Source organism: Triturus cristatus, chromosome 9, assembly GCF_964204655.1.
Source record: "Triturus cristatus chromosome 9, aTriCri1.1, whole genome shotgun sequence".
NCBI classification, from domain to species: Eukaryota; Metazoa; Chordata; class Amphibia; order Caudata; family Salamandridae; genus Triturus; species Triturus cristatus.
The window spans coordinates 82,435,835-82,460,201 of NC_140592.1; the positions used below are offsets into that span (position 1 = coordinate 82,435,835).

The following is a 24,367-nucleotide window of genomic DNA, read 5'->3' on the forward strand; positions in this document are numbered from 1 at the left end:
GCGTTTTGAGTACATGTGCCTGTGGTAGGTGTGTAGCATGTACACAGTAGGAGGACTCTGTGTGTGTGATGAGAGTCTGAGTTCTGGAACCAGTGGGGTCCCTTTTAAATGGCTCAAAATGGAGGCTGGATACCGATTTGTCACTCAGACGAAGTTTATTGGCTGTATTTCTGTGACTGGAGGGTGGCGATCCAGACACTGAAGTGAGAGCGGATGGTGACAGGGCTGCTTCAAATTGCTGGCGATTAGCTCTTCTTGAACTGTATCTTTTGGTAGATGATAAGGGGGAGGAACTGCAGTGTCTTTTTATTCATGGTGAGGCCATTTCTAGGGAGGGCTTCCCCTTTGTCTGTCCCTGATCACTGCTTCAGGAAGATTTAAAACAGCCAGATTCAGAGATCTTACACTCCACTGTGCACTGTTTATGGATATTCCTTCTTGTTGCCAGCATCTTTGCTCCCTGCTGTTGGTACCATCATCTTGCACAAAGACTGTGTCTGAAGAACATCTGAAAAATGGCACTTGAAAGAGAACTAGTGCAAACGCTTAGGAAAACTTGCACAGTTTGATCCCCTTTACCTATATGAAAAATGACTTTAAACGTGGAATCCAAATCCCCCACTTGGTTCAAGGTCCATTTTCTTCTTGACCAAGGAACTGAGTGCTCTGGAGAGTACTTGAAAGGACGCTTTGTGACTAAGGTATGTGTCTGCATGATCACCTGTTTCCTAGAGGTGAAGGGACATCACCTGAAGTCTACAACATGCTGGAGAGGCCGAGAGTCTGCCTAGACCCTAGAAGCCTGCCTGTTCAGAGGGGGAAAGAGAGTGCTTGCCCTTCAGGACAAGGGACTGTTCTAGAGGAAAAGCCATGCATGTTTTCAGTCTATGCAACACCCTGACATAGCCGACTACCTTCCAAGAGCAAATTCGGTGTCCACCCAAATCGTAAGGGTTCCAGTTTTCTCCCAGTTCAGTTCCTGTGGTATGCTGCATGAAGAAGTTGTCCATCAGAACATCAGCATGCTGTCCGGCGTTTTCGCAACAGTCACTCAAATGTTTGATGCCTGTCATCTGAGGTGTTCACCTCGGAGGAGGTGCTGCATCAGGCCAGAGACTGTAAGTGCCAAAGACGAGTCCTTGGCTGCATTGGTTGGGAAGCGCTGATTGAAGAGGTGATGCGCTATTCTACGTCCGTGACTCAAAATGAGAGCGCTGTCCGTGATCCCTACTTTTCCCACGTTGAAACCCAGGGAGGAGAAGTCGCTGACCGCACTACACAGCACCACTATTTCACAACGCTGTTTAGCTGGTAACGCAGGGATGAGCTTACACTGACGGAGAGAATGTCCTTAATCGCGCAAAAGCAAACCCTCCTGCTAGAAATCTAACCTACCTATGTCAGTTCAAACTTTCTGGGCACAAAGGCTTGCGAATTCACCCATGATCTATCCATTCAGTGTACTTGATAGTGATCTGAACCTGTGCCTAATCAATGCCTAGACCTATGTCTTTGCCTAATTATCCCTAGACATTGGGAACTTCCCAGAGAGAGTGGGTGGAAGAGGGCACCATAGAGGGTAAAAGCACTTCACTAGCGCTCATAGTGAGTTTGTAACCTTTGAATTAAACCATATTTGAACCGTGTAGTATTTTTTTGTTTAGCTGTAAGATTGAATTTCTTTCTTTTTAACTAAAGATAAGCATCGTACTAGACAATATGCAAATGTGTCTGTTGTTTGACTTTTGAGTTCTTAGCTCTTGCTCCTTGTAATACCTCCCTGAGAAACCTTTGACTGCTCGCCCTCGCTAGCCTTAGAGTCAAATGCGGAAAGGGTGTACTTGTCTCAGTTTGCAGAACCATACTAGGACACTAGAGGCAAATGTTATATGTTATGTTATATCAATTTATAGAGCGTGTGGCTGCACCCACGAGGTGTTCCCAGAGCTAATGCCACAACTACCATGGTTGTAGCCCATTGGCTCCTGTCTGCCCTGTGGCCCTGCAAATGGGACATGACATCCACTGTACTCTTCTCTAGGCACTTTGACTGCCCATTCAGCCCACCGCATCTTGTAGGCAACAGACACAATGGAGCCGATTCACAGAACTAACTTAAGACAAAATCCTAAACTTACTACTTTTGGTATTCACAGAAGTTAGGATTTTGTCTTAAGTTTGTCTTAAGACAAACTTAAGACAGACTTAAGACAGACTTAAGACAGACTTAAGACAGACTTAAGACAGACTTAAGACAAACTTAAGACAGACTTAAGACAGACTTAAGACAAAATCCTAACTTAAGTCTGTCTTAAGTCTGTCTTAAGTCTGTCTTAAGTTTGACTTAAGTTGGACTTACGTCTGTCTTAAGTCTGTCTTAAGTCTGTCTTAAGTCTATCTTAAGTTTGTCTTAAGACAAATTTAAGACAAAATCCTAACTTCTGTGAATACCAAAAGTAGTAAGTTTAGGATTTTGTCTTAAGTTAGTTCTGTGAATGGGGCCCTATTTCTGTTGACACCAAAGGTCAGGAAAGACTGTGCAGGGTTTATCTCTAACATTGAAACTGGAAGTAACTTCTGAAGTGTGTTGATCTGTGTACCTCAAGGTCGTTTTACTATGTCCATGTGATGTCAAGCAATAATTGTACTGGTTATTTAACACTCGGTGAAACATCTTCACCTGTACTTAAGTTAATGAAAGATAAAAGGGTCCTAAAATAAAGAGACTGGTGTGACGTGGGAGCAAGAGGGGAAATATTGGTTTTAAAACAATATGTTCGTAATGTTATGGTATAGTGGAAGCCATTGTTATAATGTTTTGTGTTTCTAATCTTCTTTGTTAAAGGTGTTAGTGAATTTACAGCCAATCATTGTTAGTGTGACTCCATGCTCAAGGGTATATTACTGAACATCCATGGTGCTTTTGCATGACTGGATTATGTCAGTACCCAAGACTCAGAGATACTCTGCCCATCTTAGAATATAAGATGCAAAATAGCTACAATTGAGAGTTATGGGGTGTCCAGTCGAAAGGCGCCATCTTGAGATCCTCATGTGCTGATTGGTGCAGAATCTTCAGCTCTATTGTAACATGCTTCTCTTGTTCCTAGTGGCGGGCGACTCATCACTCTAGAAGGGGCCAGATTTGACATGATACAAAACATGTTCATGGTGGTTCACGGCGTGGGCAAGGAATGGACGGTAAGTCTTTTTTGTTCGCACCTAGGGGGTGTGGGGGGGGGGGGGGTTAACACAGAGAGCACTGCCATGGGACGACAGGTACAAAGAGGGGGGAACCAGAAAATTTCTCAAGAGTTCAAAGTTATCAAAAAGGTCTGTGATTGTTTGTCTGCCTACCCGTCCTCCATTCCTTCTGGTCACAGGTCCATCTATCCATCTCTATATCAATCATTCATTCAGTCATCCATCTATCTGTCTATGTATCTATCTATGTATCTATGTATGTAAAGTCAAAGTCAAAGCAAGCTTTATTCGGTGCAAAATATACCACCATAAAAGCATTCTAAAAACAAGACAACCATCACCATTTTAAAAAAGGGAGGAGAATATAAAGGCGGATTTGAAACAGCATAAAATCATACTCAATGAAATTGAGCAAAATACAGTACAGGTTTGCATGATATATAGTGCTAATGTGCAAAATAGCCTATAACTTTTATATGCAAAAAGTGCTAGTGCATATCCCAATATGGGGTACAGTGCAAATTAGTCGGGGTACCCTATGTCGTATAGATGCAGAAAATGCGTTGTGCTATCATATGTCCCTATAAAGAATACATAAAGTAACTGCATAGTCTAAAATGAATGTGGGCAGTGCAGGATATTATTAAATGCCCCAGTATAATGCACTGGACATGATAGGCAACAAAACCTGCATCATGTAAGAAAACATAAAGTGCATTGTGCTGTCGTAAATCCTAATGGGCAATACATGAGATAGCTACATACATTCATCTGGCTTGTTGAATAGCAAAGCATCCAGATATAAACAGGTCATTCTCCTTCTTGTTGCCATTAGTATAAAATTTAGAAGTTACAAAATTTAAAAATTAATTTGTTCGTTAGATGTAATTTCAAAAAAGATTCATTCTGCAACTTTGAACATAAAACACAACAATTGTATTGAAAAGAAAGAAATTAAGTATAAGTTTAAAAATTCTTAGCCAGATTGCTCCATCTGTAAGCATTGCATCACAGAGTAGTAAAACAGCACATACTAATAATTCCAGTTTAGGAGTAAAACAAAATCACTTCACAGAACTTTTTTTTTTTTTAATGATTTTGTTTTGGCGTTTATTCCATGCACAGCCTAAGAACTTGGCCACCCCGCAGACCGGCGATGGAGTACCGTCTGTTTTTAAAATTCGGAGGGCGGCTAGATGCTTGGTTGTCCCAAGGTTTCTGCAAACTGGTTTTAACCATCTGGCCCTTGCCAATTTGTATGCGGGGCAGGCAAAAAGGAAATGGGCAATACTTTCCTCCGGGACAGGGCAGCATGGGCATGATTGTAAGGGGGATTTTGATGTATTCCATTTAGCTATGAACGAGTTTAAGGGTAGGGAACCTAATCTGAATTGGATATACAAGGTTCTGTCTCTTGGCACTTGAATGAAGTCCATGTATGGTTCAAGACAGCTATATTGTTTGTGTGAAAGGTACTCCTCAGTTAGTTTCCCCAGATGGAGAGTTCTCAATTCCCGTTCGGCTACCCAGTTCCAATAAAACAATTTTAGATCCTCTTTTGAGGGAGGAATCTGGCTTGCCCATGCCCCGGACAGCCCTAAATCAGTCAGCAATTTCTTGAGATTCGCCAACCATTTGACTTTGTTGCCCGTATCCAGTGACAGTACCTCTGAAAGTGCAGCTGCATACCGAGAAAGCTCCTGTGTTTTTTGTTTGCTCTGCCTGCCTGCCAGCATCTTCACAGGGGACACCAATTCCCAGAGATCTACACTCCCTGGAGGGAGGAGACACGAACACCTTCGCGCTCAAAACGCGCTTAGATCTCCGCGGCGCGGGACGCGCATTTGTTTGCTCTGCCTGCCTGCCAGCATCTTCACAGGGGACACCAAGTCCCAGAGATCTACACTCCCTGGAGGGAGGAGACACGAACACCTTCGCGCTCAAAACGCGCTTTAGATCTCCGTGGCGCGGGACGCGCCTTTGTTTGCTCTGCCTGCCTGCCAGCATCTTCACAGGGGACCCCAAGTCCCAGAGATCTACACTCCCTGGAGGGAGGAGACACGAACACCTTCGCGCTCAAAACGCGCTTTAGATCTCCGTGGCGCGGGACGCGCCTTTGTTTGCTCTGCCTGCCTGCCAGCATCTTCACAGGGGACACCAAGTCCCAGAGATCTACACTCCCTGGAGGGAGGAGACACGAACACCTTCGCGCTCAAAATGCGCTTTAGATCTCCGCGGCGCGGGACGCGCCTTTGTTTGCTCTGCCTGCCTGCCAGCATCTTCACAGGGGACACCAAGTCCCAGAGATCTACACTCCCTGGAGGGAGGAGACACGAACACCTTCGCGCTCAAAACGCGCTTTTGATCTCCGCGGCACGGGACGCGCCTTTGTTTTCTCTGCCTGCCTGCCAGCATCTTCACAGGGGACACCAAGTCCCAGAGATCTACACTCCCTGGAGGGAGGAGACACGAACACCTTCGCGCTCAAAACGCTCTGTCTGTCTGTCTGTCTGTCTGTCTGTCTGTCTGTCTGTCTGTCAGACTGCCTGTCGGTTTTTTCATCTGTATGTACACCTCTCAGATATCTGTTTGCTTGCTTGCCTGTCTACATCCATCTATCTTCCTATGTCATCTAACCCTTCATCCATGACCCTAAGAGGAACAATAAGGCTAAAGTGAAAAGAAAAAGAAAATAATGGGAGGAAGGAAACATTTGAGGGCAACACAGTGTTTGTTGGCGAAACAAAGGCAGGCGCCTCAGTGTCTATGTCCAAAACCACCATCTGCTGTTCGCCCTTTCCCGCTACCTGCCTCTCTAGGTCTCTCTGTAGCTATCCTTTTATGTATCCTTCACCCTATCACTGGTCCATCCCGCCAAGACGTGACAGTGGAATACTTCAATGGCTTCAATTGTGAAACTAATTCCCTTGTGAAACTTCCACTCACAATCTTCCACCACCAGGGGTTCCCTTCCCATTTCCATTCTGAAATTGGATATATTCTTGATCACGATGGTAGTAAACCATTGCTTGTTTTAAGTGCATCCTCACCCTGTAACATCTGCTCCCTGGCCCTGAGAGATTTACTCAGGTGAAATATTACACCATGCTGAGGTAATAATATTCTTTGATAAATCTCTTTACTAGCACACTTTCAGTGATTTTGTGAATCAGAGATGTTATCTTTTTTGAGTCAGTTAGCTTCCAAGAATGAAATAACCATGGTCAAACACAGACCTTAATTAGTGCGGTGACAAGGCAAAAGGACTACTTGGACTACCTTTGGTGGCCAATAAGTGGGTGGGGTGCTTAAATGATACCCAATAATTATATTTATGTGACAAAATTGAAGGACTGGCAATAGTCTAGATTCCCCAGCAGCCAAGAGACCTCTTGAGTGTGTGCCTTATAAGTGTGGTATATCAGACATCAGACACACCTTGCCTGTCATTGGTGCAAAGCTTCATACATGGGTGGATGGGAGGGTACACGTTGACAGCATCTTGTCCCTCTTTGAATGAACTCCATAGACTCCTAAATCCCACAAACAGCATCCCAATCCGGCGGTTGATTTTGTTGTGTGTGATCAGTGCATGCTACTTCATGGGGAACATACCCTTCTCCCCACGGACCCCCCTGCCTCCTTACCGTCCACGTTTTTAACCCAATTGCTTCTTAACATTGAACTCCACCTCTCCATCTTGTCGTTGGAACTTTCATCTTTCAGGAAAGACTTTAACGCCCTCTCTCAAACTAAACCTGCCTATGATCCCGTCACAATCGGCGACGCTCATACCAACACAAAGATGTACCACCCCTTATGGCATCCCATCCAAGGGACTCCCTGATAATTACCTCCATAGCCCATCCCAAGCACCGACCCATCACTCCTCCCCGGACCCTGGGGAGCTAAATAATTCCTACTCCCCCAGCTCCTTGACTGTTGACTCTTGCATGCCTCACTCCACTATTCCGGTGACCCTGGCTTGCCCAGGCCTCCTCCGCAACTCACTGCGACTACGGATCCTCCTTCTCTTCACTCCACTATTCCTGTGATCCTGGGTATAAGCCGCACTCCTGCCTTCCCCGGCTCGCCCAGGCCTCCCCCGCAACTCACCACCATCCACTCTGGATACTCCGCTGAGACCAACCACAAACCCCTCAACTGCATGCTGGTCAACTGTCGATCGGCTGCACGACATGCTACAACAATCGCAGAGACTATCCTCAGTGAAGCCATCGACATCGCCTTTCTTACGGAAACCTGGCTCAAGGCTCATTCCTCATCTATTCTTGACATGCTCTCCCCCCCCCCGGGTTACTCTATCCTCAGAAAAGATAGGCTTGACAAAATCGGGGGGGGCCTAGCCATAATTTATAAAGATGAACTCCCACTCTCCCTTGTTAAGAACTCCGATCAAGCCACTTGCGAATACATAGTAGCCGAATTTAAAGTTCAGGGGGCCCCTGCTATTCGGCAACACAACATTTACCATCCCCCTGGTGACCCTGTGCCCTTTGTAGAGGAACTGTCTGACCTACTTTCCCAAGCCTCAATTTCCAACTCCAAAAACATCTTCCTCGGAGACTTCAATATTCACTGGAACAATAAGACTGAACCCTCGGTTCGTATCCTCAATGACCTCCTCGACGTTACAGACTTGATTCAACTTTGCCATTCCCCAACACATGACAAAGGAGCTACTCTTGACGCCATCATTTCTAGCAAAGATTTGGCTTCCCTTTCGCACATTGTCCCTATTGATTGGTCGGACCATCACCTTATCCTCTTCATGATCAACAGTGTTACACCTCTCCCTCCCCCCAAAAACATCAAACATAAGAAATTAACCAGAAACCTTCACCTTATCCCTCCAGGTGATTTGGAGTCTAAACTCAAAGCGAAATTTCAACTTCCACCTCCCTCACAAAATGCTAATGATCTCACTGAATACTACAACAAATCCATCATCGCTGTTCTTGACCAAATTGCCCCAGCCAAATTAAAACCACAAAGAAACATTCCCGCAAAATCCTGGTTTAATGCTGATCTCAACAATGAGAGATGCGCGCTTAGGATGACCGAACGCACATGGAGAGAACATCCCTCTCCCCCAAACCTTGCCCTCCTCAGAACCGCTAGGGGTAATTACAAAAAACACATCCACAATGAAAAGGCCTCCTTCTTTCGCGCTCAACTCGACCGAGCTAAGAATAGACCTAGGGTACTATTCAACATTATCAAAAATCAAACAGCTTCTGCCCCCCCTCCCAAATTGCTCACCACTACCAAAAGATGTGAAGAAATTGCGAATTTCTTTTCTGAGAAAATTGCCAAGATTCAATCAATCAATCAAATAATTTGTAGAGCGCACTACATACACGCAAGGGTTCCAAGGCGCTGATTGATCTATCCTTTGGGTTAAATCCCCCACCACAGAGCTCCTCACCCCCCCATATAACTCCCACCAAAGTTGCCTTTTTCTCCTTCGCCCCCTCCAGACCCTGTTCTTCTCCCGCACACCGTCGCCCCCCAGAACACTTCCTCCCCAGCCCACAGCTCAAAAATAACGCTTCTTGGCTTTACTTTAGCCCTGTTACCGAGCATGAAGTCCGCAACATTATCACTAAGCTTAAACCCTCTTCTCATACCTTTGACCCGCTTCCCGCCAACCTCGATCAAGGTTTAAAGCATATCATTACACCTTATTGGACTACCATCACCAACTCCTCCTTGGCCACTGGTTATGTCCCTGTTTCCCTCCAGCTTGGCCAAATGTCTCCCATCCTCAAAAATGCTACTGCTGACCCTAACGACCTTAACAATTGCGTCCTATCCCTAACCTGCCTCTTCTTTCCAAGGCCCTCAAAAAATGCGTTTTGCTCCAACTGGACAAACACATTGACTCATTCAACCTTATGGACGCATTACAGTCAGGCTTCCAAAAGGGCTGTAGTACAGAAACTGCAATACTCAACATTGCGGATGATATCCATCACTCCCTAGACAAGGGGGAGGCTTCCCTTCTCATCCTTCTTGACCTCTCTGCTGCTTTCGATACTGTCAGCCACTCTGCCTTACTCAACACCCTCAAAGATCGGTTTGACTTCAATGGTCCTGTTCTCGAATGGTTCACCTCCTTCTTTCAGCACAGAACCCAACAAATTAAAATCAGCAATTGCCTCTCTAAACCTATGCCTGTCTCCTTGGGTGTTCCCCAGGGGTCTATTCTCTCTCCTTCTTTATTTAACCTCTTTATGGAGCCCCTCACCCTCATTCTAAAGAAAGCAGGTATCAACTATCACCTCTATGTGGACGATACCCAACTTTACTTTAAAATCAAAACCCATGCTGACATTCTGCACCTCAATGATACCTTGACTAAGATTCAACAATGGTTCCATCACAACCACCTGAAACTCAACCCTAAAATAGGAAGTCATTCTCTTTGCCCCTAAAAACAACCAGCTCCCCATTCAACATTGGTTCTCTGACCTTAAAGCTCTCAACTGCTCCTTGGCCACCCCTAGCTCAGTCAAATCCCTCGGAATAAGCCTTGACCAAAACATCAGCCTTTCTCCCCACATAAAAAACGCAGCTAAAGGCGCTCTCTTTTCCCTACTTCACCTCAAGAAAATCAAACCCTTCATTCCTGTTGATGACTTTAAATCTGTTGTTCAATCATTAGTACTCTCCAGATTAGACTACGGTAACGCCTTGCTCTTCGGAACACCTAAAGTCCACCTAGTCCCAAATCAAGTCTGTCCTGAACTCCACGGCCAGGGTTATTTCCGATTGCAAGAGGTTCGATCACATCTCCCCCATCCTCAAAGATCTCCAATGGCTTCCTTTCGAAGGCAGATCCATCTACAAGAACGCGTGCATTACGTATAAGGCCTTGCATCTTCAAACCCCTCTGTATCTCTCACATAAACTTCACAAAGCGGGCTGCTCGAGGGAAATGAGGAGCACCGATGCTCTCATACTGGTACTGCCCTTGGTAAACAAGAAATCTACCCAGTCACGCTCTTTCTACGGGAATGCGCCTACCATCTGGAACGCACTCCCCAAAGATCTACGTTGCAACCCCTCATATTTCAGCTTCAAAAAAGATCTCAGGCGACACCTTCTCCTCAAATACTGGGGTCCTTAATCTCGTCACCTTACAAGTGTCTCACAACCTGCCCATTATGGTGCTATGTTTCTCACCGCATTATACCTGACACTAACCCCGCCCCTCTCCCTCACATATACCTCCATTCTCTTTCTACCAGTTCTCATATATTCACTGCATACTCCTACATGCTATCTCCTCTCCCTTCTCTCGCCCCGGCTACACCCTACCTCCATACCTCCCCCCCCACTTCTCCTGGACAACCACACTTGCACAGCTATCCAATACCCTGGTTATGGACTAAATATTACTTCCTATTTCCTTGTCCAGGTATTTATTGCTCTTTATATTTTGCTCATATATTTTGCTTTTCCTTTTTTTACGAATGTTATACTGCATTGTGTTTCCACTTCCATCCCCTGTAAAGCGCTCTGATACCCTTGGGTCCAGCCAGCGCTATATAAAACCGTTTAAATAAATAAATAAATAAATTGTCTTCCTAAAACAGTCACTTCTTCTCCCAGAGTTGTGTGGTGGTCAGTCCTTCTGTGATCACCTGCCCATCGCCAACGGCTTCAAGCAGTACCTCTGGGGACCAGCCAGCCCTGGTGGACTTCTACATGAACGGAGTCCTGTACCAGGATGAGAAGCCCAAGGCTGAAGCGTACATGTACCCGGCAGGACAGGCCAACAGCAGTAGGTTCCGCATGGACTACCACCCTGACCCACAGATCTACACCGCCAAAAAGGAGAAGTGGATCAAACACCACGTGGGAGAGCCACTGACACTCGTTATACATGTAAGTATGTGAGTGACACTCACTTCCGGCTTCACAAAAGTAAGTGTATCAATGATCCTCATGGGAGCGTGACTCACACGTGTGTTTTAGAGGGTATTCCACCTTAATATTGACTCCAGAATATTGCACTAGCAGAATATTGTGCTAGCAGAATATTGAGGATCAAAATATCGTGAAGGTATGTTTCTATAGGTACAAAAAAGTTTTCTTAACTCCAAACATGTACCTTGATGATTCATAGAACTTCAAGATACATAAATGTGGCGTTGGGAATCGTAAGTCTATCCTTACCCACATGTACTTACTGTTTCAGTATTTGGTCCTTAATATGTGTACCACAATATTTTGGCAGTATGATGTTTCTGGTGTCGATACTTCGACATACAGTTGTCTTAGATCCCTTCACTCAAAACCTCAGTCACACATTTACGTTTATCATTGATCTCACTAAAGGCTTCAGTCACACATGTGTCTTAAATCAATCTCATCAACATCTCAAATAAAATGATGAACGGAGTGGTGAAACCTTTCAAACACTCACCCTCAGTCACAGATCTGGGTTTAATCCATCCTTATTTTGCTCACCACGTCACCCCAGTTTGGACTCAGCCATATGAAAATCAGTCTTGACCCCGCTCCCCGTGGGAACAGTCCAGCTAGAACTGCCAGGCCAGGTCCTCCCTGGACTGGAGACAAGCATCCTGAGATCGGTGTCAGGGTATCACCCATCATCAGCCAGGATAGCTTGAATCCAGTGGCGCAGTGAGCAAGGTACCCACGTCTGGGCATACCCTCAGCCACTTAACACTCTTGACACACATGTAATTGACATGCATCTGCATCCAGGACTTCATTTATTTATCTACGCGAGTGATAGCTTTATTCTCACATGCAAGTGTATCAGATGGCACCACTTGCTGTTACATCTGTAAATTTATCAGGAACCATCGCTTACACCTGTAGGTGTAAACATGTTATTGACCATCGTTCTGTACTTTAGTAACACATGTTCCATTAACCTGCACTCAAGGCTTGAGTCACATAAGTGCCACTGACTATCATTCAGTATTTACTATCAGTTATAACTCAGATCTATTAATTTTGCCAATGCTGCAGGGAACACACATTTTTTTAGTTCATCAGGGGCACAGCAGCAGAGTAGGGGAGCTGCAGGGCAGTCTAAATCTTATCAGCACCCTGGAGCCTGAATCAGGTTTCTACGGACACCTTACGACTGTTCCTCTGATAAAACCATGCGATCAGCATAGCATACTTGTTTTGCAGTAGAGTGAACCAATGTGTTTTACAATGCACACTCCGAACAAAACAAAAAGCATTGCTTTTTGCATACAGTTTATGTGTGAAACAAAGAATTAAATGGTATGATGTTTGAGTGTACTTTTCAGATGTAAAATAGTCTCTCATGCATTCTGTAAGAGGTTGGATTATTAAGGTGTGGGCGACTGTGAATAAACACAACCCCGGACAGGGTGAACCATTAAAGTCGCTAAATAAATCTAAGCTCAATCCCCTAGTAGCTATTGCACAGAGCAGACGGGCTTAATTTGGAGCAACAATAAAAATCCCAAACTGAATTAGAAAGATAAGAGTAAAATTTAATAAATAAAATTTCACCAAAATGACAAAACTCCAGCAAGGAGGGACAGAGATATGAATGTTTAAACTCTCAAGTAGAAATAGTGCCAAAAAGCACAAAGCTGCAGTGATAGTCAATGGTCACGGTAGATGGACATAGGTTAATTGGAGGCTGTTCGTGATGACGTCAGGTTCATCCTGGCTTACCGGGAGTACACTTTTAAAGCCCCCAGGATCTCAGAGGAGGGTCAGGTAGAGCCTAGCAGCAGGGTCCAGGTTCAGCTGGACAGTTGCAGGTAAGACCTCTTGTAACTTGTTGGATCCCTGTAGCTTGAACAGGAGGTCAGACTTATGACCCTTGGAGTCCACTTCTTCGTCCTGGGAACAAGAGAGAGCAGGTCCAGTCTTTCATGGCTCCTGTCAGATCACAGACAGCAGGTCAAATCCTTTTTTGTTCTTCCTCACATCCAGCAGTGTTCTGAAGTGGCTGCCAGGAGGTGACACAAGTATGCCTTGTACTAGCTATTGGGTGGGAATGACTCCTGGGCACGGTCTACCCAATAGGGTAAAAGTTTCCTGGGCCAACCCTACCAACTTGGGGCATTTTCAAGATTGCAAAAGTCTTCAGCCACACTAAACTTGGGCTCAAATGGGTAGGAATGTACTACGGTAATCCTAGTGTCATCCCCAATCTGACACTCAACTCAATTTTGAAGCAGCCACTGTACCCACAATAAACCCAGAGACAGACATTTGGTAAGACAACAGCAGGGCTTGGCAACCGGAGAGTGGATCCACAAGAAATGTCTTTGCATCATGTTCCCTTCCTGTCAAATGCACCCTAAGAATTGTATGTAAAATCCAGAGATAAAGGTTTGACAGGACAAAAGCAGGGTTCTTCAGCAAGTAGACAGTGAATACATAAGAATTGTCTTGCCATCCTGTTCCCTTCTTTTCAAGTGTGCCCCAGGTGTTATATGTAAAACCAGCAGACCAGTCAAGCAGGATTTGACACTGTAGTGTCAACAAGGATACCCACAGCCTCCACCATGCATAATCTGTGAGGTTCAGAAGAGTAATCTCTTTCCATTCAAGTCAGCCTATTATTTCCTCCTGTGAGGCATTTCGCGCCTCTTCAAGGCTTGTTACTGATTGAGAGCTTGAAGATGGGTAACTTTCTAAAAGTTACTTTACCTTAATATTTATTAAATATCCTACTTCACTATTGAATTTGATTTTAAATAACTATTTGAAATAGTTACTTAATTATTTTTCTCACTAGTTCCATTCCTGAGATACTAGGTACTTAATTATTTTTCTCACTAATCCCATTCCTGAGATACGGTATTAGGTTAGTAAACTGCACTCTGGTTTCCTACATAGGCCAGTTAGGCCTGCCACAGTGAAAAATAGCTTTTGGGTGTTAGTCAGTGACAAGACATATTAACATTGCCTTTCTACATGTCCTACTTTTAAATACCACACACACTGTCTTGTTGGATATGAGGGCTACATACAGGTGACATAATATTTATAGGGGAGGTTATGACCTGTCAAAGGGCCTATTTTGACAAGTTGAATTACAGTTTTTACACTTCTACATTCAGGGTACAATGGTAAGCATAAAGCCATGTTTGCATCGCCACCATAGTAGATGACACAATCGGTGCTGCAGTCCATGCGTGGAATTTAACTTACAGTCCCTAGTTGGACCGGGTGCCATATACTTGGTAACTTAGAGGTAAGTTAAATATACCAATTAGAAATATGCCAATTCAATCATTTTTCAGCGGCGTAACAAAACTTGAGGGGGCCCCCTTGAAAAGTACATGAAGGGGGCTCCCCCTCCCCGGCCCACCACCTACCACTTTTGCTTAGGGGGTCCCCTGGAGCTCGGGGGCCTCCTGCACCGCGAGGGTTTATGTTACGCCACTGTCATGTTGAAAGGAGGAGCACAGGCACTTTGCCACTGGTTAGCAGGGATAAAGTACACAACATTCTAAAGCCAGCAAAAATAAAAGGTCCAGCAAAAGGCGAAAAGTCGAGGCTGACCATGCAGAAAAGACAGATTTCCTACACATTCTAATGGGTGCACTTCCTGGATGGCAGAGTGTACAACAGCCAGTAGCATGAGGTGATATTTACTCTAGGCTGATCCATGATGTGATTGACGCTGTCTCAAGACGATGGGTGCCCCAAAAAAGCGAATGGTTCGACTGGGCTGACCCAGCGCTGTAAAAAGCGTAAAATCCTCAGATGACCAAGACCTAAAAATGTAAATACTGGAGTGCTCTTTCAGGACATGGTTAATTCATCAGTTCAATAGAGGGGAGTAACTATTTTTTTTGCTTGTGTACCCTTAGTATTGTTCCTGTGAGCACTCTCCGCTTAAGCGCCTTGACTCTGTTTCGTTGCTATTTTCAGAAAGAGCCGGATAACCTGGGCCTGAGGTTGGATGAGTACCGGGTGAAGATCGGTCTCATTTCCTGCGAAATGAATTTCATCATCGTGGACAAAGTCATCCACTGCAGCGTCAATGATTCGCTGACCTCCTCGGACCGGCATCTGCCTGTGACGGTAAGAGCTAGCCGGTGTGTTTGGCCATACGGCTCTATGTCACTGGGGCCCATAGGTCGAAGTGAGTGGGGACTATCTGCACCCAAGTCCCACTACTACTAGTAAAGAGTTCGACTAATTTTCTAAATTATGCCCCATGTTCAGTTGCTTTTATGCTTAAAGCATATCTCTTTTATTTTAGATCTGTACCAGGGTCGAACTGGCCTACAGGGCAATTAGGCAGTGCCCGATGGGCTAGTCTGACAGATCAGTGTGTGGATTGTGCTTTTTTGCAGTTTGTGGGTCGGTATTAAGAGCAGATGGGCTGGTTTTTACTGTTGATTCCCTCAATAATACCACAAGCATTGCTTGCAGCAAACATAAATGCATGCAGTCTCTCATATCTTGCAAAATACCTACCTAGCATGCCTTTACAAATGGCCTGATCTGCAAATGCGGGCCACATTTTTAGCTAACTCATTTGCTAATGGCAGCCACATTTATGTGTGTGCCTGGCCTATTTTATGTCCCAGTCTGATCCTGATCTGTACTTAATACACATATTTGGAGGGAAATTGATGCTGTCCAATGTAGGTCCAGGAGGGTCGTAGCTGAGTCAGATTTAGGAGCTAGCCACATGCATTGACTTTTCATTATATTTAATGTAAATGGGTATTAGGTACATAGTCAGTGGTGTCCTAAAAATCTGGTACTGATATGGGCCTGTGTTAGAAGCCACTAAACTAAATCAATCACATTTGCTCCTGGTGGCCTACCAGGAGCACAAGTGATTGATTTAGTTTAGTGGTTTAAAACACAGGCCCATATCAGTACCAGATATTTAGGACACCACTGGCTATGTACCTATAGAGCACATAAACTGCAATCTGTTTCTACCAAACAGAACAAAATAGAAAAAAAATAGATTTGGGAGAGCTAACCCTTCTGTTCCTCCCTGCCCTAACCTGCTCCACTCCTTTCTTTAAGCACCCCATCCCTCCTTAATCCCCACACATATCTGTTCCTCTCTTCTTTCTCCTCTGATCCCTGTTCAGCTAATTGTATTTGTTACATTTTAAGCTCTGTTGGGTGCATTGTGTGCCATTGATGGACTTTTCTTTTGCAAACGCCTGCGGTCTTGTACTTTATTCCAATTGGTTCAAGTAAAGTAAACAAAGACTACACTTCCCACAGTGCTCTCTGGGTCGTGGTATTTCCCCACTGACCGGCGCCTAGAGTGCTCTGGTGACCCGACTTCCAGGGGCAGAATGAGATGACAGCCGAGCACGAGCTCGTAAAGGAAGTGGGTACTTATCAGGGGTCATCTGGGGTCACCCGGAAACCCCAGGCCAAGCAGGGCTCCAGTTACTCGCGGCTGGCTGCGGAGTGCTGACAGGGGGCAGAGGGGGCTGCGCGCCGCCTGTTTTGATTTACAGAAGAAGTTATGACTGCACATGCATACAACACCGGTCCAGGCTCTGGGGCCCACACATGATGACCCAGCAGGGAGGCAGAGGTGGACGGGCTTGTGGGGAAGAGGGGCAGGGGGATTTCAAGACCTGGTGCTCTGCCTGTGAAAGGCCGGCAGGGCTGGGGTTAGATAGTGACAGCCGCAGGCCAAATTACGATGTGTGACATAGGACTCTGTCTGCTACCAGACCTCTTCAAACCTACTGTAAAATGTCAACTTCCGCTTATGTCAGACAACTTCCGTTTGGGTGCCATAAGCACTGAGGGGCAGATTTACAAGAAACTGACGCATCTGTAGAGATGCGTCAGTTTCCCTGCGCAGCCTGCGAGAGACCTTGCGCCACCATGGATGCGCCGTATTTACAATATGGCGCACCATGGCGCAAGGATTGACAGATACGTCAGAAATTCTGACGCATCTGTTGGTGCAAAAGTCATGTATTGCTGGAGTTGTGCCGCAAGCACGACGTAACTCCAGCAATGCATGTTGAGGCTTATTCTCACTCCTTACACCTGCAGGCACAAGGTTTTGACGCAGGGGCGCCCTAGAAGTGGCTCAGTAAATTGCCCACATTTTTTACGCCGCCCCTATGTCACAAAAGTGATGCAACAGCGGCGTAAAAGTGTCGCAATGGGCTTGTAAATCTGCCCCACAGTATCCAGTACCCACGGTTTGTAGGGCACTCACTTTGTAGTGCTGTTGGACTTCAAGTTGACCAGTTAGAAATGGTTTCTGCTGTGATATTTTCGTTTTTGAAGCTCACGTGCCCAGAAACCAGCAGGGAAAAATCTAGGGGCCTAAGCCCCTTGCGCAGGCAGTGCGCCACTTTTAAAATGGGAACAAGTGGCGTACTTGTGGCGCAAGGGGCTTGTAAATAAGGCCCCTATTTTTTTAAATATAAACGCCAACCTGAAGAGAGCAGACCCCAGTACCGACTCCAAATGCGATCACAGTCAGCTGGAACATTCTCCAGAGAATATCATTAGATGTGCAAATTGCGTTGGACGGCAACATGGTCCAGTAAAAATCGTAACTGTGCAACAGTGCAACTGGACTTTCCAATGGTTGAGTAAGTAGCAGGGGGCTGCTCTCTCACTTTAGAAAAGCTCATCGTGTTACGTTTATTATTGCAAGTAAGATGTTTCTAATAAAATACAGAGGTGTTCGCAGTTTCTTCCAGCACACCCTTGTTTTATGTTTTTCATAGTCATTCAAATAATTTTATAGAACAGCTTCCGTTGTTTTGTTCCAAATTTCCTGACTGCTGTTTGGTATTGGTCAGAAATGTGTTTTGCCAGATATACGGCTCCAGATTTGATTTCAGAAAATATCTTGACAAAGAAAGTCGTCCAAAAGTGTTAAAAGCTAGCCCGGAAAGGACTTCTGGGAAACATTAATGGCAGAATGCCTGCTAGAGAAACAGCAATAGCATAGCAAATAGATGTAACGTTAGCTTTATAAAGAGTTTCATGGACTAATGTTAGGAGCAGTGGTAGGAGTGATTCCATAAAACAGTTTTAGAAACTGTTAAAGTAAGGAATTCGGAAAAAAGCTCTCTTCAGGAAATTAGGAGCCAATTGTGGAAAGTGGTGTTGTGAAGCAGTTTTAATAAAAAAGTTCTTAACATCAGCAGCATAAGAAACAGCTTAAAGAAACCAATTCTTAAAACAGCCTTAGAAAAGAACTCTAAAATAACACTTATAAAAACCTGGAAAATTAGCATCAGAGCTTTAGTAATTAAGTTTAGAGATAGCTTAAGAAACAGCCTCTAAAAGCTACCTTTGGAATGACTTTGGAAATCAGCCATAGAAAACACCCTTCCAAAACCACTTCCAAACCACGTCCAAATACATTTTCAGAAAGCAGCTTTAATAAATAGCTTCAGGAAGCAGATGCAGAAATATGATTCAGAGAGCCACTTTCCAAAGCAGCTTCAAGAAGCGACTGCAGAAAACCGCTTCAGAAATCAGCATTTTAAAACAGCTTCAGGAAGACAGCATTCCAAAAAGCTTCATAAATCAGCATTCCAAAATAGCTTCAGAAATCAGCATTCTAAAACAGCTTCAGGAAGACAGCACTCCAAAACAGCTTCAGAAATCAGCATTCTAAAACAGCTTCAGAAATCAGCATTCCAAAACAGCTTCAGAAATCAGCATTCTAAAACAGCTTTAGAAATCAGCATTCCAAAACAGCTTCAGAAATCAGCATTCTAAAACAGCTTTAGAAATCAGCATTCCAAAACAGCTTTAGAATCAGCATTCTAAAACAGCTTTAGAAATCAGCATTCTAAAACAGCTTCAGAAATCAGCATTCCAAAACAGCTTCAGAAATGAGCATTCTAAAACAGCTTCAGGAAGACAGCATTCCAAAACAGCTTCAGAAATCAGCATTCTAAAACAGCTTCAGAAATCAGTATTCTACAACAGCTTCAGAAATCAGCATTCTAAAACAGCTTCAGAAATCAGCATTCTAAAACAGCTTCAGAAATCAGCATTCTAAAACAGCTTCAGAAAGCATCATTCTAAAACAGCTCCAGGAAGCTGCTGTGAAGGAAGCTTCGAAAAGCAGCTTTGCAAAACAGCTCCAAGAATTAGGAGCTTTCTAAAAGAATCTACAAGTAGCATTTATAGAATCTGCATTTCCAAAACAATTTCAGGAAGCAGCAACAGAAAACAACTTCAAAAAGCAGCTTTCTAAAACAGTTTTGAGAGGTAGAAAAAAGCGTTCCAAACATCTGAAGGAAGCAAGCTGCAGAAAGCAGTATTCCAAAAGAGCCGCAGGGAGCAGCTGCAGAAAGTAACTTCTGAAAACAGCTTTATAAAACAGTGAGCAGCTCCAGAAAACAATTTTTTTTAAACTGCTGGAGTTCACAGCACAGCTAACTGACTTTCTGCCTGACTCGGCAAGTGTGTTCCTATCTCTTCTACTTACCTCCATTTACCAGTGGCAGGGGAGATTTTAAATAAATAGAGTCCTTTTTAAAAAAAAAACAAAAAAAAAAAACCTTTTACTTGCTACATCAGAAAGCGGCTTTAAACAATGACTTCAGCAAAAGGTTTGTAAACAGCATCATTAAGCAAGCAGTGGCAGGGCTAATACGTTGCACCTTTCAAATGTGAACAGTAAGATATTAGCTTTGCCAGTGCTTGACTGGAAAGGATAGTAAACAAGCACTTGCAAAGCCAATAGGTCGCGCCTTTTGGCTTCCAATGAAGACATATTGGTTTCTCAAACACTTCATTTTTTTATGCCGTTTAGCATCATCAAATAGAAATGCTCTTGCACCGTTAGCAAAAATGACAAAGAGAAAGCGTAAGAACATGTATTCTCACATGCATCATCATGCATATGCAACGGCAGCACAGCATGATTATGTGCACACATTTGTCACCACATTTCTGCGCATGCTGCAATAATTAGTCCGCCATTTAAAAAAATATATTTACTATTCCAAGATGGCGGACTCCAATCTTGGAGCAGTAAATACATTTTTTTTTAGAGATGCTCTAAAGTGCGTATTTTAAAAGGAACAGGCTGGTAGCCAAATTGCAGCTGTGGGGCTCTCCCAAAAAGAAAATTTTTTTTTTTTTTTCAAAAAGACTACTACTTCCTTCTCTGAGCAACACGTAGCATGTGACAGAGCAGGTATTTGAGGGGGGAGTAGCAAATGATGGTGAGAGCGATAAAACACATGCATTCTCATGGAGTGCAGGAAGAAAAAGTAGTTCCCTGAATGTGAGTGTGGAATCCATTCAAAAAGTTGACAAAGTAGCTAGGGAGCGACACAAAAAGAGGAGGAAAGCCATTTTACAACTTTCGATCCAAACAGGCATTTATGGTGCTGTGAGTAGAGCCATCTGTGCCACTCACTGAGTTGGTGTCTGAGGCAGAAGGTGCACTTAGCATAGCTCTTCTTCTTAATGCCCATAAATCTGATCCTCAGGCTAGTGCAGAAGACCAAATGGCTGAATCCAGTGAAAACTAAATTAGAACTTGGCAAGTGGTTCCCTTACATTCTAATACTTCTTTATTCTTTTTCTGAGAGAATAATATTTGAAAATTAAGTCTTGACATTTAGATTGAAAAACATAATTTGAATGTACAGTTTTAAGATACAATAAAGTATGTGTTTTTTTTTCTTCCAGTATTTCGAAGTGATTTTTTTCTTTTATTTCTCTTAACCAGTACTTCACAGACAAACATTGGCAAATCTAACAGCTCGGCACTCTCATTATAAAGGAAAGACCTATTGGCTTTGCCAATTCTTGTTTTTGTAAAGGTCCTGAAGTCCCCATCTGTTGACATCCATCTGCTTCCCACTGACCTTCTACCAAGTCATGTGAGGGTGGTTTGCTGAAGTGATGTTTCTTGTGCTTTTTCTCTGAATTCACACTTCTGTTTTTTTAGCTCCTATATTTGTTTCTCGATTCATATTCCTTCACCTAGCCAGTGACACTGTAACCACATCCTATGCTCGAAAGAGGAAGTCCAGCCTGTCATAGGCTCTTCCTCTCATGACCTCATCCTGTGTTATGCATCAAATCAAGATTTGTACTTTGATTTAACAGTCTTGGAACACAAATGGGACTGACATAAAAATATTGAAATATTGGAAATTATTGAAATAAGGACTAATGCCTCTGTTTACTCTTGACACATAAAAACCTATAGTTTGCGGCTGTATCCATTACTATTTATCTTCGACTTTCCTTACTGTGTAGTATTTGCATTTACCATTTCATACCGCTATTCTCCTTCAACACTCTTTACCCAACACTACACAACTTCTGCTTCGCTTTATCAGTACTATTTATCTTTTCCCTGCTTTGCTCTCACTTTGCCTTTACTTTTCCTCACTTTGTACTATCTGTGTTTACCCCACTTGGCCAACATAATGTGTCTTTATCCTTTCTTGCCCAGTCCTAACTGGCCTTGCCCTTCCCTGCTCAGCACCATCTCTTCTCCCACACGAGTCCCAGTCCATTTCAACAGTTTTGTTGTTGGTTTTGTTGTCACCACTTCTGCTGAAGACTGTTCCCTCCTTTCAAGCACCCTTTTTGAGAAAACATGATTTTTAAAATCAATCCTACAAAGTTGATCTCTATACATAGTGTATTTATAGAGCCTCCCTTGTAGCACTCATGGTTTAACCCGTGCATCAGCTCAATAGCACATCTCTGAACTAGCTACAATCTCCCGAGATCCTTCTGGGATGTGGCATTCAGAGCAGGACACAGTCCTCCTGATGAGGTCTCATTGGGGATGTTAACACCAGCTTCCTTTTGTCCTCTGCTTGTACTACTCCTTAACAATTTCACAATTCCCCTATGTTAGAAGGTGGTTCTGACACTATGGGCTGCCCGGATTTTTCGCTTTTTGAGCACCTAATTGTTGAACTTTTACTGTGGGGGAGCCTCATAAGTTGGGACTCACCCACAGTGAACTCAGGATGTAAGAGACTGCATGGGGATTTTACTGGTGTTCCCCTGGCTTGACCAGGCCACTGCGCAGCAGCTGGAGTAAGGGACACCGGGCTGGTTACATGCAGACACATGTGTACATGCGTGTGCACACGTGTACGGGCTGCGCAGGGGAGATTCCTAGCGTGCGCAGTCCAGGAGCAGCTACAAAGTGAATGGTGTGGCAGAACTTATGCAGTATTGGGTGGTGACATGGAATAGGCTTTATACACTGGAAAGAAACATGCCAGGGAAAGTCAGTGTGTTTTACTGTGTTTTCACTTCATTATTCCCCTATGGGGATGTGGGGCCCATGGCTAGATTAACTTCCATTAGGCCTACATATTCCAGACACGCACTTAAGTCCAATGTAGCGAATGAAAAAATAAGTATTCTGCAGAGTCCAAAGTCACATTTGTACTGCTTTTGAGTCATCTAGAACAGTCATATTTTTCTGAGCCAGCCAGGACCAGACCCAGGCTGAGGGCTGACCTCAGCTGGATGGATTGATAACCTTTCTTCCACAAGCTAGGGCCTCCTCTCCACGAAGAGAAGATGGGAGGGGCTACAGGCTCATCCATTAGCAGCTGTCACTGGGTGCCAGGCACCAGGTTGCACCAAGAAGGGAAGGCAGCGTGGGCGTGGGCAGAAGGGGCTTCAGAGACATGTGGCCAGAAACCATTTTGAACAAGCCCAGAGGCTGGACAAGAAGGAGGGAGCAGGGGCAGGGATGTGATGTGTCTCTGTTTGATAGGACCAACAGAGACTTCCTGCCAGCCCCCTACTCAACTTTTAAAAAGTGCTTGCACAGGAAGAGAAGCTCTCACTGGGGTGTGGTCTGCTGAGGCTGAAGGTGCTGGAGCCTGGCGAAATGGGCAGTTGGAAGGAGAGACCCCTGACTGCCCCCAGGACCCTAACAGGCCCAGAAGAAGAGCCCAGGACCGGAGCGCAGGAGCAGTGGCCTCTACGTAGGGAGAAGAGAGGCCAAGGAGGAGAGCCAGGCGAAAGGCTGGCGCAGGGAGCCAGTGAAGACAGCACCCTGCTGAATCTACCTTCTCAGAGACCCAGAGGGCGGAGGAGAGTGTTCCCAGTCGCTGGGGCTGGTAAAGAGGAGCATGAAGCGCCCCATAATGCCTCGCCAGGCATTTGGAAACCTGCCGTTTTGGTGCTTTGTGGGCCCCAGAGGAAGGAGGTCACCCTCACTTGTGAAAAGGTGCTGGGGGGAGCTGCTGGAGAAGCGCAGTCTTCCCCCCCCCCCCCCCCCCAGCATGAAGAAATCTGCCGTTTTGGTGCTTTGTGACCCCCAGAGGAGGGGGGTCACCCTCACTTGTGAAAAGGTGCTGGGGGAGCTGCTGGAGAAGCACCCCCCCAGCACGAAGAAAAGTCCCACCCTCAGTGTCATGGGGACCTAAAGGAAACTACCCCTCAAGGGCTCAGCTAGCATTTAAACACATTCTAGGCTGGAACTTTTGTTCTACAGCTGAGGGTGTGTGGAGAAGTTCATCATGAAGTGAAGGGCTGAGTTGGGGATGTGTGAAGAAGTGCATCCCCTGGAGGTGAAGTGGTGTAATTGCACCGAAATGCATTTACTAGTGGTTATTTCTTTTTAGGTGGACTGAAAGTCACATGTGTAAAGTGAAGTACCTGTGTAAGGTGATGTTAAGCTAAATGGAGTTATGTTGCTGGACCTTCCTGCTAGGGGGTCTGGCGATATTTACGTAATCCCATGCTTTTACCTGTGATTCCTTTTAAAGTGAAGAGGCGCACTGCAGGAAAAGTGTAGTTGCCAGGAGTACTTCTTTTGAAGGGACTGTAAGTCACATGTGTAAGGAGATGTCATAAGCCAAGTGGGGTTATGTTGCCAGACAGTCCTGCTAGGGTGTCTGGCTGTATATGCGCAATCCTGTGATTTCATCTGTGATGCCTTTAGGGGCTGTAATTGCAATGCATTCAAATGACCAACCAAGGTGATGAGTACTGTCATTCTAAAGTGTGCGTAAACATGGATTCTTGCTGCTGCGCTTAGGTGAAGACTCCAGACTGCTAGCCCTTAAGATATAGAGGTGCATACTTTATGGTCAGTAGGAGATGCTCAGTCAGGGTCATGTGTAACCAAGGCAGGTTTACCCCTTTTTAATGCTTGTTGAGGTAATGGGGTGAGTCGCCA

The 24,367-nt window shown here is 44.7% G+C and overlaps 1 protein-coding gene across 2 annotated transcripts in view; it reads left to right on the top strand.

Annotated features, from left to right (window-relative positions):
* Positions 1-24,367, top strand: part of PLXND1 (plexin D1) — a 316,145-nt gene that overhangs the window by 201,700 nt on the left and 90,078 nt on the right. For both annotated transcript variants that reach the window (XM_085624462.1, XM_085624461.1), the window contains exons 17-19: positions 3,111-3,201; positions 10,843-11,118; positions 15,139-15,291. In XM_085624462.1, the coding sequence (XP_085480588.1) occupies positions 3,111-3,201; positions 10,843-11,118; positions 15,139-15,291 (520 nt within the window). The remainder of the gene's footprint in view (positions 1-3,110; positions 3,202-10,842; positions 11,119-15,138; positions 15,292-24,367) is intronic.